This window comes from Chlorocebus sabaeus, chromosome 11, assembly GCF_047675955.1.
Source record: "Chlorocebus sabaeus isolate Y175 chromosome 11, mChlSab1.0.hap1, whole genome shotgun sequence".
NCBI lineage: Eukaryota > Metazoa > Chordata > Mammalia > Primates > Cercopithecidae > Chlorocebus > Chlorocebus sabaeus.
The window spans coordinates 52,146,978-52,159,387 of NC_132914.1; the positions used below are offsets into that span (position 1 = coordinate 52,146,978).

Consider the following 12,410-nt stretch of genomic DNA (forward strand, 5'->3'; position numbering starts at 1 on the left):
GCCTCAGCCTCCCGAGTAGCTGGGATTACAGGTGTGTGCCACCACACCCGGCTATTTCTTTGTATTTTTAGTAGAAATGGGGTTTCTCCATGCTAGCCAGCTGGTCTTGAACTCCTGACCTCAGGTAATCCGCCCACCTCGGTCTCCCAAAGTGCTAGGATTACAGGCGTGAGCCACCGTACCTGGCAGAAAAATTTTTTTTGAGACAGGGTTTTGCTTTGTCTTTCAGGCTGGAGTGCAATGGTGCAATCACAACTCACTGTAGCCTCAACCTCCTGGGCTCAAGCAATCCTTCTGCCACAGCCTCCCGAGTAGCTGGGACTACAGGTGTGTGCCACCACGCCCGGCTAATTTTTGTATTTTTTGTAGGGATGGAGATTCACCATGTTGCCCAGGTTGGTCTTGAACTCCCGGGCTCAAGCCATCTGCCTGCCTCAGCCTCCCAAAGTGCTGGGGTTATAGGTGTGAGCCACTGTGCCTAGTTCCATTTTTAAACCTAGAGTTTCTGTTTATGAGTGTCAAATAGAATCCACAGAAAGTGACGTAACAAGCTCACTACACACTCAAAGATCAAAATTTTACTTTACTGTTGACATTCCTAATCCAATGTAGCAGGTCTTGAACCAAATGTTTGCATATGCCATATTATTTCATCAGTTCCACAATTGTATGAGGGATTACCACCATTTTATAGATTAGGAAACAACTCAGTGGTGATAGATAGCTAAAGTTACAAAGCTAGTAAGTGTTTAGCATTGTTAATATTAATCGAGGTAATACATGTCAGCTTGAGTGCTTATAGTACTTCAAATGCTTTACATGTACAGAGTAAGTAACTAGTTTATAACTTTTAAAATACGCACAATAGTTCCGTGAAATAGGAAGTATTATCGATATCATCTTTATTTTACGGACAGGATAAATAGGATGTGAACTCAAGATATCTGGTTCCAGAACCTGGGCTCTTGGTCACTGAATCATAAGGCTCAGCCCACTGTACTCAACTACACTTGAGCCATATTCTGTCTGATAACAAAGTGTAGGCTTTTCTCATATACTAAGTACAGGGGAATAAGTGTTTCCAGGTTTCAACAATCTTTTGGTTCAGCTGGCTAGGCAGTGTTATATGAAATGGGAAGTTAAGGACAGCCTGATTTAGATATAAAGTATGTGGTATAGACCAAGTGTTGTGGGAGTTCGGCAAAACCTAGACTTGGGGCTATTGAGCTAGATCCTGAAGATTGACTAGGATTTGGGTAAGCAAGAAGGAAAGCATGCATAAGTGAAGTCAGAGAGGCAGACATGAACATAGCACATTCACAGCAGGCTGAGAAGATGGTTCCCATCAAGTTGGGGAGTATCTATTAAGGATCAGAAAACAAGATTGGCTTGGGATGGAGAGTCTTCAACCACATTTTCATGATAAAGACAAGAAATTCAAGTGAGGTGGCTCTCAAAAAATACAAAAATTAGCCAGACATGGTGGCCTGTACCTGAAGTCCCAGCTACTCAGGAGGCTGAAGTAAGAGGATCTCTTGAGCCTGGGAGGTCAAGGCTGCAGTGAGCCATGATAATGCCACTGCACTCCAGCCTGGGCAACAGAGTGAGAGCTTGTCTCAGGAAAAAAAAAAAAAAAAAAAAAAAAAAAAAAAAAAAAAAAAGAAATGCAAGTGAGAAAGAGCTGATAGAGATAGAATTATACTAACCTCACGAAGACTGGTGCCATGCTGCTGCTAAGCTTCCTAGATGTTGGCCTCTTATTGCTTGCTCCATATTCTCCTTGGTAAAGGTAAAAGACCAGTAGAAATCCTACAAATTGCTTTAGTAAAATCTGGGTTTCTTTGATAAAAGCAGGTGATTCAAATCTTCATGACCAATATCACATTACCTCGAGCCCACAGCTTTCTAGGGACCCAATCTAGTAAATAAAATGGAAGGCAGATTCTGTATTCCTAAAATGCAAATTCTACCTTAGAGGTATTTGAAATTTCATGCATTAAGTGTTGCCATCTTGCTGCTTCTTTTAAAAATACATTCTCTTTGGAGCATGGATGTTAAGTTTCTTTTTAAAATTAAAAAACATTTAGATTCAGGGGATACACGTGTAGGTTTGTTACATGGGTATATTGTGTGATGCTGAGGTTTGGGCTTCTAATGAACCCATCACCCATGCCCAAGTAGTGAACATAGTACTCAAGTATCTTTTTCTTTCTTGCCTTTTAAAATTTATTTATTTAGAGACAGAATCTTACTCTATCGACCAGGCTGGAGGGCAGTGTTGAACTCCTGGGCTCAAGTGACCCTCCCACCTCCGCCTCCTGAGGAGCTGGGACTACAGGCATGTTCCACCAACCCAGGCTATTTTATTTTATTTTATCTGCAGAGGGGTGGGGGAAGGTCTCACAATGTTGCCCGGGCTGGTCTTGAACTCCTGGCTTCAAGCAATCCTTCCTCCTTTGCTTCCCAAAGTGCTGGGATTATAAGAATGAGCCACTTCACCTGGCCCAACTTCTTAAGTAATAGTGCTGATCAGCCTTGTCTCTCTTCTCCCACTCCCTAGAATTTATTGGGACAGTGGGAACTCTGGATATGGAAAATGGGAATGATTGAAAACACGAGAAAAGGAATTGGCAAGGTGGTGGAAATGAAGAGAATGCTTTTTGATTTATAATTTTTCCTAGGACCTTTTGCTTTGTGTCTTGAAAGAAAGTTGAAATGAGTTGAAAATTTCCTTGAGTTATGGAGTTAAGGCCTCATTGGAATGGCAAGAATATTTTAATGCTAAAATTCATTCAAGTCTCTAAGATTTAAGGGTGATTACTAATTTTCTCTTTTGAATCTTGATTAATTTGGTTCTTCTTCATGGGGCCTATTTCCTAATTTAGTCTTAATAATTCAACAAATAAACCAGAATAATTATTGAGTGACTACTGTGTCCAAGAGGTGTTGTTCTAGATCAGCGTTTTTCAGCATGGAATATTTGTAACAAAACCTCCTACAACAGTGCTTATATAAGTACAGACTTCTAGGCCCCACAACAGACTCACCTACCTATCAATGCTAATCTCAGAGGACAGGGATTAGTCTGTTTCTCAAGCACCCATAAATACCAGGGTACTAGAGCACTGGTTCTCAAACTTGAGAGTGCATTGGAATCACCTGGAGGGTTTATTAAACCACAGAGTGCCTGGACCCACCCCGGAATTTTGGATTCAGTGGTCTGGGGCGGGTCCTAAGAATTTGCATCTCTAACAAGTTTCCAGGTGATGCTGATGCTGCTGGATCACATTTTGAGAATTGCCATGTACTTCTTGAGAATTACTATGTACTGTAGAAGTACAATGCACTGAAGTAGAGCATTGTGGGGAATATAAAAAAGTATTAGAGGCTGGGTGTGGTGGCTCATGCCTGTAATCCCAGCATTTTGGGAGGCTGTGGCGGGCGAATCATCTGAGGTCAGGGGTTCGAGAGCAGCCTGGCCAACACGGTGAAGCCCCGTGTCTACTAAAAATACAAAAATTAGCGAGGTGTGGTGGTGGGCGCCTGTAACCCCAGCTACTCAAGAGACTGAGACTGGAGAATTGCTTGAATCCGGGAGGTGGGGGTTGTAGTAAGCAGAGATCGCGCCATTGTACTCTAGCCTGGGCAATAAGAGCAGAACTCTGTCTCAAAAAAAAAAAAAAAAAAAGACAAAAAAAGGATTAGATATAATTCCTGTCATTAAGGAGCTTATGCTATAGTTGGTGGAGATACAACATACACTATAAAAATATAACAAGGAATATATGTATTTGACAATATAAAATGTAATACAATATTTGACATTGATGGGGTCTTTAGGAGAAGATGGGATTTGATCTGGGTACTAAAAGATGATGAGGCCGAAGGTTCATAGGCATTCTTGGATATAAAAGAGCGAAAATATAGAGGTGTACAGGGGTAGGGTGGTAGATACTTGTTTGTCTAGCATAAAGCTTTTTATTTTTTATTTTTTTTATAGAAATGGGGTCTTGCTATGTTGCCCAGGCTGGTCTGGAACTCTTGAGCTCAAGGGATCCTCCCACCTTGTCCTCCCAAAGTGCTGGGATTACAGCTATAAGCCACCACGCCCAGCCTGGTGTAGAGCTTTGTCTAGGACACCTATGGGGGCATAAGACCTAAAAGGTTGGTGCCAGTCTGTGAAGAGTCTTGAAAGCTTGTCCTTCTTCTCAGCTCCACCCACTTCATAGCCTTACCAAAAGTGCTGCACAGCCAGAAAGAGGAAGTCTCCCCTGCTGAGTGTGCAAGAGGAAGCACAAGAAGGCTCTCAGGGCCTGTGAGCCATAATGACTGATTTCACCCATGAGCCAATTGCAGAGGAAACAGAAGACCAGCGCACCAACCACGCTGGGTCCCTCTGCCCAGAGGGTGTCACCACCTAAGCTGAAAGTGTTTGGGGAGATCAGACGTTGCTGTCTGGTGCTCCTCTCTCTTAGTGGCCATCATGTCTTTGACATCTGCTTACCAGCATAAATTAGCAGAGAAACTCACTATCTTGAATGATCGCGGTCAGGGGGTTCTCATCCGTATGTATAACATCAAGAAGGTAAGCATGAACAATGGGACCAGTCCTGATTATTCCAACAATAATATGGCGGGGAACTGTGAGGAGGCAGGTGCAGCGGTTAGACTCCCCTCTTTTTCCACTGCTTTTCCACTGACTATAATCTACATAATCACTCAGATTATATAGGCCTGCCAGTTCAGGAAGGCAGAAGTGGAGGCTTCTTTTCAAGGCTTCCCCTTTCTAGGTATGATTCTCACCCCAGTGACGGCATCTGCTTTCCTCTGGGGATGGGGGTGAGGGTGGGGATGGGGAAACAACAGTTGTGTTCCGAGCAACTTGGATAAAGGTCTGGGGTCCAGCCTTCTGGGTTTTATTATTTATTGCTGATCCTCTACACTCTGAAAAGATCTGAAGCTGGGTCTCTGGCAAAAACTTTTCTGTGGAAGTATTTCCCTAAAAGGAAAAAAAAAAAGATAATTAGATATTTAGATTAAAAAGGGTAGGTGTCTTCTGAGATGCTCCTGGGGTAGTTCATGCTGCGGTGGTTGTGTGTGTGTGTGTGTGTGTGTGTGTGTGTGTGTGTGTATGTGTTTTAGAATAGGAACTGAGGAATTGAAAGAAGCTGGTGACAAGAGGTGGGCCAGGGGCTGGGCAAACCATAGAAAGTAAAGAGATAAAGACAGGGGTGTTTATGGGGAGTTCCTGGCATACAAAATAGGGGACTTTGGGGGAGGGAGTTTTGTGTCTTTTGTAATAAAACACATCACCAGGAACATGGTTTCTCTGTTGTCATGAATCTGGTAAATGCCCCTTGGGATAAGATACTTACTCAGTGAACAAAACTGTGACACTGAATCTTGTACAAAGTCTAACTCCTGAGCAGCTGCTTTTCTCGTTCCTTCCGGTTTCAGTTGAGGGGCGGGGAAACAGCTTCCTCTTTGTACTGGGGCCAAGCAGACATTAAACTCTACCCATCAAGACAAAATGCCCAGGTTGTTATTAAGTTCTTACATACTTGGCGTAATGTCTTGGACTTTTTTCTTGACCTACTCTCATGCTTTTTATTTTTATTTATTTGTTTATGTATGTATGTATGTATATATTTATTTATTTATTTATCAAAGTCTCCCTCTGTCGCCCAGGCTAGAGTACAGTGGCATGATCTTGGTTCATTGCAACCTCCGCCTCCCGGGTTCAAGCGATTCTCCTGCCTCAGCCTCCCGAGTACGTGGGACTACAGGCGTGTGCCACCACGCCCAGCTAATTTTTGTATTTTTAGTAGAGACAGGGTTTCACCATGTTGACCAGGCTGGTCTCGAACTCCTGACCTTATGATCCGCCCACCTTGGCCTCCCAAAGTGCTGGGATTACAGGTGTGAGCCACTGTGCCCAGCCTTTCATGCTTTTTAAATTGATTCCTAGGTTGCCTTTTCCTAAGACAGATTATGAGAATGAATGTTGCAAGAAGAGGTATGTTTCTGAGGAGGAGGAGAAAGGGTTGAAATATAGTACGGTTTCTCTCTGCAGACTTGCTCAGACCCCAAATCCAAGCCACCTTTCCTACTGGAAAAGTCCATGGAACCATCTCTCAAGTATATCAACAAGAAATTTCCTAACATAGATGTCCGAAACAGCACGGTGAGAATTTGGTCCTTCTCTCCTTTCTCTGAAGTAACTCTCTACTTGAATGGCTGTAATTCTCCTCTTTGATGCCTCTCTTCAAACTTGGCAGGGGACAGAGTAGTCTTTTTTTTTTTTTTTTGAGACGGAGTCTCGCTCTGTTGCCCAGACTGGAGTGCGGTGGCGCAATCTCGGCTCACTGCGAGCTCCGCCTGCCGGGTTCACGCCATTCTCCTGCCTCAGCCTCCCGAGTAGCTGAGACTACAGGTGCCTCCCACCGCGTCCGGCTAACTTTTTGTGTTTTTTTAAATTAGAGACGGGGTTTCACCGTGTCAGCCAGGATGGTCTCGATCTTCTGACCTCGTGATCCGCCCTCCTTGGCCTCCCAAAGTGCTGGGATTACAGGCGTGAGCCACCGCGCCCGGCCAGAGTAGTCTTTTCATTAATGGTTTTCCAAGGCTCAACCACAGGGCTTCAGGTTGTTGTAGAGCTTTAGGTCTGGAGAATTTTGAGATTAGATGGGATTCTTCCAGGGTAAGCTGGAGCAAACCATCACCCCCTTTCCTTTGCAAGAGTCACGAGAAAACATTGTTTTTGTAGAAGACAACTCTATCAGCCCAGCAGGGTACATGTATTTTATTGTTTCTGTTTCCCACTCGTTGTTTCCTTGCTGTTTGTCTTAGATTTATGCATCTAACGGGATAGCTCTACTTTTCCCTTTTTAAATGTTAACCCTAGATTTCTCACCCATCTTTGTAGCATCTTTGCATTCTGTTTCTTTTGACTTTGATATAAATAGTATATCTGTTCATCTGAAAGGGTCCTTAAAATTTCCTCTCATTTAGCCCTCTATATCTAGTCAGGATCACATGCAACCATTCTACCTAGACAGACAATCTCTTTTGTTTAAAGACCTTCAGAGCATTGAAGAGTTTCTAACTTCCTCTGTCAGTATATTTCAACCCTCTTTCTTTTTCTTTTCTTTTCTTTCCTTTCTTTCTTTTTTTTTTGATATGGAGTCTCGCTCTGTCACCCGGCTGGAGTGCAGTAGTGCAATCTCGGCTCACTGCAACCTCTGCTTCCTAGGTTCAAGTGATTCTTCTGCCTCAGCCTCTCGAGTAGCTGGGATTACAGGTGCCTGCCACCACGCCCAGCTAATTTTTGTATTTTTAGTAGAGATGGGGTTTCACCATGTTGGCCAGGCTGGTCTTGAATTCCTGATCTCAGGTGATCTGCCTGCCTCAGCCTCCCAAAGTGCTGGGATTACAGGCGTGAGCCACTGTGCCCGACCTCAACCCTCTTTAAGAATGTTTTAGGTATAACCACTGTTCTTCTTGAGTTACTTGGATCAATTGTCTTCTTATTTTGCATTTTTAATATTGTTTTGTTTTATGTTTCTCTCAGCAACATTTAGGACCAGTACATCGTGAAAAAGCCGAGATAATTAGATTCCTCACCAACTACTACCAGTCATTTGTGGATGTTATGGAATTTCGGGTGAGCGCTCTTGAGCCCTTTCCAACATAGGCAAGGTCTTTCAGAGGCTATTCTTTCTTTACATGTTCATGTATTTGCTTAAAACAAGTTCTTGAAAAAATGGGAGAGATGTACTGATGTGGAAAGATATCTAAGTTGTATTGTTAAATGAAAGCAAATTTAGTATATGATAAAATAGTATATGATACATCACATTTCTATTTTAAAAGAGTATGTATATATGTATTTAGTAAATACCTAGGAAAGATCTGGAATATTTTACATTAAATTGTTAAAAATAACTACCTTTGGGGATTATGACTGGCTTCAATTTACTAAGCTATGCATGTTTTTTTCTATTTTAAAAATTGTGGGCCGGGTGCGGTGGCTCAAGTCTGTAATCCCAGCACTTTAGGAGGCCGAGACGGGCGGATCACGAGGTCAGGACATCGAGACCATCCTGGCTAACATGGTGAAACCCCGTCTCTACTAAAAAAATACAGAAAAACTAGCCGGGCCTGGTGGCGGGCACCTGTAGTCCCAGCTACTCGGGAGGCTGAGGCAGGAGAATGACGTAAACCCGGGAGGCGGAGCTTGCTGTGAGCTGAGACCCGGCCACTGCACTCCAGCCTGGGCGACAGAGCGAGACTCCGTCTCAAAGAAAAAAAAAAAAAAATTGTGGTAAAATACACATCATATAAAATTTATCATCTTAACCATTTTTAAGTATATAGTTCAGTAGTATTAAGTATATTAATAATGTTGTGCAACCATCTTTTCACCTTGTAAACCTGAAACTCTCTACCCTTTATGCAATAATTCCCCATTTCCCTTTCTCTCCCGCCCCTTCCCATCACAGTTCTACTTTGTTTCTGTGATTTTGACTATTCTAAGTACCTTATGTAAGTAGAATCATAAAGCATTTGTGTTTTTGTGACTGGCTTATTTCATTAGTATAATGTCCTTCAGGTTCATCTTTGTTGTAGCATATTGTAGAATTTCCTTTTTAAGCTAAATAATATTCCATTGTATGATTATACTACATTTTGCTTATCTGATCATATATTGATGAACACTTAGTTTGCTTCCAAGTTTTAGCTATTGTAAATGATGCTGCTATGAACATGGGTGTACAAATATATCTTCAAAACCCTGCTTTCAATACTTTCAGTTATACACACGGAAGTGGAAATGCTGGATAATATAATAATTCTATTATTAACTTTTTTTTTTTTTTGAGATAGGGTCTCACTCTGTTGCCCAGGCTGGAGTATAGTGGTGCAATCACGGCTCACTGCTGCCTCGACCTCCTGGGCTCAGGTGATCCTCCCACCTCAGCCTCTTGAGTAGCTGGGGCTAAAGGCACATGCCACCACACCTGGCTAATTTTTTGTATTTTTTTGTAGAGATGGGGTATCCCCATGTTGGCCAGGGTGGTCTCAAACTCCTGGGCTCAAGCTATCCACCCACCTCGGCCTCCAAAGGCTGGAAAGTGCTGGCCTATTTTTAACTTTTTGAGGAAGTGCTATACTGTTTTCCATAGTGGCTGTACTGTTTTACATTCTCACCAACAGTGCATAAGGGCTATACTTCCTCCACATCCTCACCAACAATCGTTATTTCATTTTTTTGAGAGTAGCCATCCCAATGGGTGTGAGGTATTATCTCATCTAAGTTTTTATTTGAATTTTTGCTAATAATTAGTGATAATGAGCATTTTTCATGGGCTTATTGGCCATTTATATATCTTCTTTGAAGAAATGTCTGTTTCATTCTTTGACCATTTTTGAATTGGATTTTGTGTGTGTGTTGAGATTTAGGAGTTCTCTATACAGGTTGAGTATTCCTTATGGAAAATTCTTGAGAACAGAAGTGTTTTGGATTTCGTATGTTTTCAGATTTCAGAATATTTGCATTAAGCAGTTCAGCATCCCTAATCTCAAAGTCTGAAATTTGAAATGTTTCAATGAACATTTCCTTTGAGTGTCATGTTGATGCTTAACAGGTTTCAGATTTTGAAGCATTTTGGATTTTCAGATTAGGGAAGCTCAATCTGTATAAGCTATGTATCTTTGCATTATTTGAGCTTTAAAAATTTCAAGTATTTTCCACAATATTTTATTACAAACCTACTGTAAAATTTCTAGAATAGTACAATGAGTATTGTTATACTCTTCTCCTGGATCTCCTAATTGTTAGTATTTTGCCACATTTTCTTATCCTTCTCTATTTTTTAATGAGCTATTTGAGTTAGCTGCATACATCATGACATTTCCTTTCCCAAATACTTAAGCATACATCTGCTAAGAGCAAGAATATTTTCTTACCCAACCCTAATATAATTATCATACTCAGGAAATATAACATTGTGGCTGGGTGCTGTGGCTCACGCCTGTAATCCCAACATGTTGGGAGGCTGACGGGGATGAATCGCTTGAGCCCAGGAGTTTGAGACCAGCCTGGGCAACATGGTGAAACTCCATCTACACCAAAAAAAAAAAATTAGCTGGGCGTGGTAGTGAGTGCCTGTAGTCCCAGCTGCTTAGGAAGCTGAGGCAGGAGAATTGCTTGAACCTGGGAGGTCAAGGTTGTAGTGAGCCATGATTGTGCCATCAGCCATTGTACTCCAGCCTGGGTGACAGAGTGAGACTTTGTCTCAAAACAAAAAAAAAAACCCCACCCAAACTAATATACAGCCTATATTCACATTTCTCCAGTTATCTCAAGGATAATACATTGGATTTAGTTATGTCTCCTTTTGTAATCTAAAATGATTTCTGGCCTTTGTCTCATATGACACTGACCCTTTTGAAGAGTCTGGGCTAGTTATTTTTTGAGAATATCCTTCAATTTGAATTTGTCTTATTGTTAACAGTTTTTGGTAGCAATACTACATGAATGATATTTTATTCAAATTTTAAACAATGAGCATGTATTATTTTTATAAACAAAAATATTATTTAATATGATGTTTTTGAAAGAAAAATTGATAAGATATTTTTAAAATTTTAAAAATTAATGTAGCAATTTTACCTTCAGAAATTTGTCATAAGGAAACAGAATTTTTTCTTGGGGAAATAAAAAAGACATATGTATGAGAATATACTCCATTGCATTATTTATGATAATTACAATGTGATAATTGATATATCCAATAAATAAAGGTTTGGTTAAATGTTTAGAGTATGTACCCACAAATGAATATTCTGTAGCTGTTGAAGTATACATATATACACACACACACACACACATATATATATACACACACACACACACACATATATATATACACACACACATATACATACATATATATTTTTTCTTTTCTTTTTTTTTTTCGAGGCGAAGTCTCACTCTGTTGCCCAGGCTGGAGTACAGTGGCGCAATCTCGGCTCACTGTTGCCTCTGCCTTCTGAGTCTCCTGCCTCAGCCTCCTGAGTAGCTGGGATTACAAGCACATGCCACCATGCCCGGTTAATTTTTGTATTTTTAGTAGAGATGGGGGGGGGGTCTCACCATGTTGGCCAAGCTGGCCTCGAACTCCTGACCTCAAATGATCCACCTGGCCTCCCAAAGTGCTAGGATTATAGGCACTCGCCACCACACCCAGCTGATAATATATTTTTTATATGAATTTGTATAGAAAATGTTCATCTTACGTTGTTTAATGTAAAAGCAAATTGCAGTACAGTTTAAGACAGATGTAAGATGTCCCTAAAATGTATATTTACATAGGTAAATATGCACATAAAGAAGATCGGAATTCCTGATCAGTGGGATTATAGTTTAAAAAAACAAATTAAAATTAAACTTGTCGGTATTTTTTAGTGTTTCTACAATAAACATATATTATTTATGTATTCAAGAAATAATGCAAATTTTAGCCCTCTGAGCAACCCAAGCTTGTGGTGGTGTTACAGTATTTTTTCAGATGATACAAGATTAATGTGTTCTGTGCCTACCCTAGGAAGCAAATCCAGGATATTCAGTAGATCACATAGTGAAGAGAAGTGAGGACAAGAAGGACCGTAATGTATGTATGAAGGAGGGTCAGGTCTGAGAGTATTCATTGTGGAATTGAGAGTAGTGGTTAGGAAGAGGGTAGGCGCTGGTGAAGGCAGTGGGAAGAATGTTGGAAGCACATAAAAAAGTCTCTTACTGGGAAAAGTTGAAGGGCAAAGGAGATTTTAGAACACCTGGTTGCTGCAGTTGTAAATAAAGTTCTGAGCCCAAGGTGTTTGGTATGGCTTGTTTAGGAAAGGAGGGGAAATAGGGACATTGAAGTATGATGCACTGTTAAGTAGGCACTGTATTAGACAGACTTGGTTTCAGATCTCAGCTTTACCACTTACAAACGGTATGACTTTAGATAAGAAACTCTTTAAATTCCAGTTTCCTTATCTATAAAATGGGAAAATAAGATTTACTATGGGAGGCGTCTGTGAGAATTAAATGAGATAATGCATGGACAACATCTAGCTTGGTGTTTAGCATATAGTAAGGCAATAGACCAACACATGTTATTTCTGTTCCCTTCTGATTCTTGTCTTTAGAGAATAAGACCTGCTTAGTGACATTGGTCACGTGAGTGGCTGAAAGTGAATTTCAGCTATATTCCACTGGAATTCGATTAGGCTAGAGTTGTAGAAAGGCATTCCTAGCAAATGAGGAAGTATAGACCTAAACAGAAGTCATGTAGCATACAGGGAAAATCAAAAGCTCTGCGTTCAAGTTCTAATACCATTCCTTACTAGCTCTGTGGTCGTAG

At 41.0% G+C, this 12,410-nt stretch overlaps 1 protein-coding gene across 1 annotated transcript in view; it reads left to right on the forward strand.

Annotated features, from left to right (window-relative positions):
* Positions 1 to 4,404: 4,404 nt before the first annotated feature.
* NCKAP1L (NCK associated protein 1 like) overlaps positions 4,405 to 12,410 on the forward strand; it is a 48,076-nt gene continuing 40,070 nt past the window's right edge. Inside the window, exons 1-3 of the mRNA XM_008003522.3 lie at positions 4,405 to 4,585; positions 6,074 to 6,184; positions 7,571 to 7,663. Coding sequence (XP_008001713.2) covers positions 4,484 to 4,585; positions 6,074 to 6,184; positions 7,571 to 7,663 — 306 coding nt within the window. The 5' untranslated portion in view covers positions 4,405 to 4,483. The remainder of the gene's footprint in view (positions 4,586 to 6,073; positions 6,185 to 7,570; positions 7,664 to 12,410) is intronic.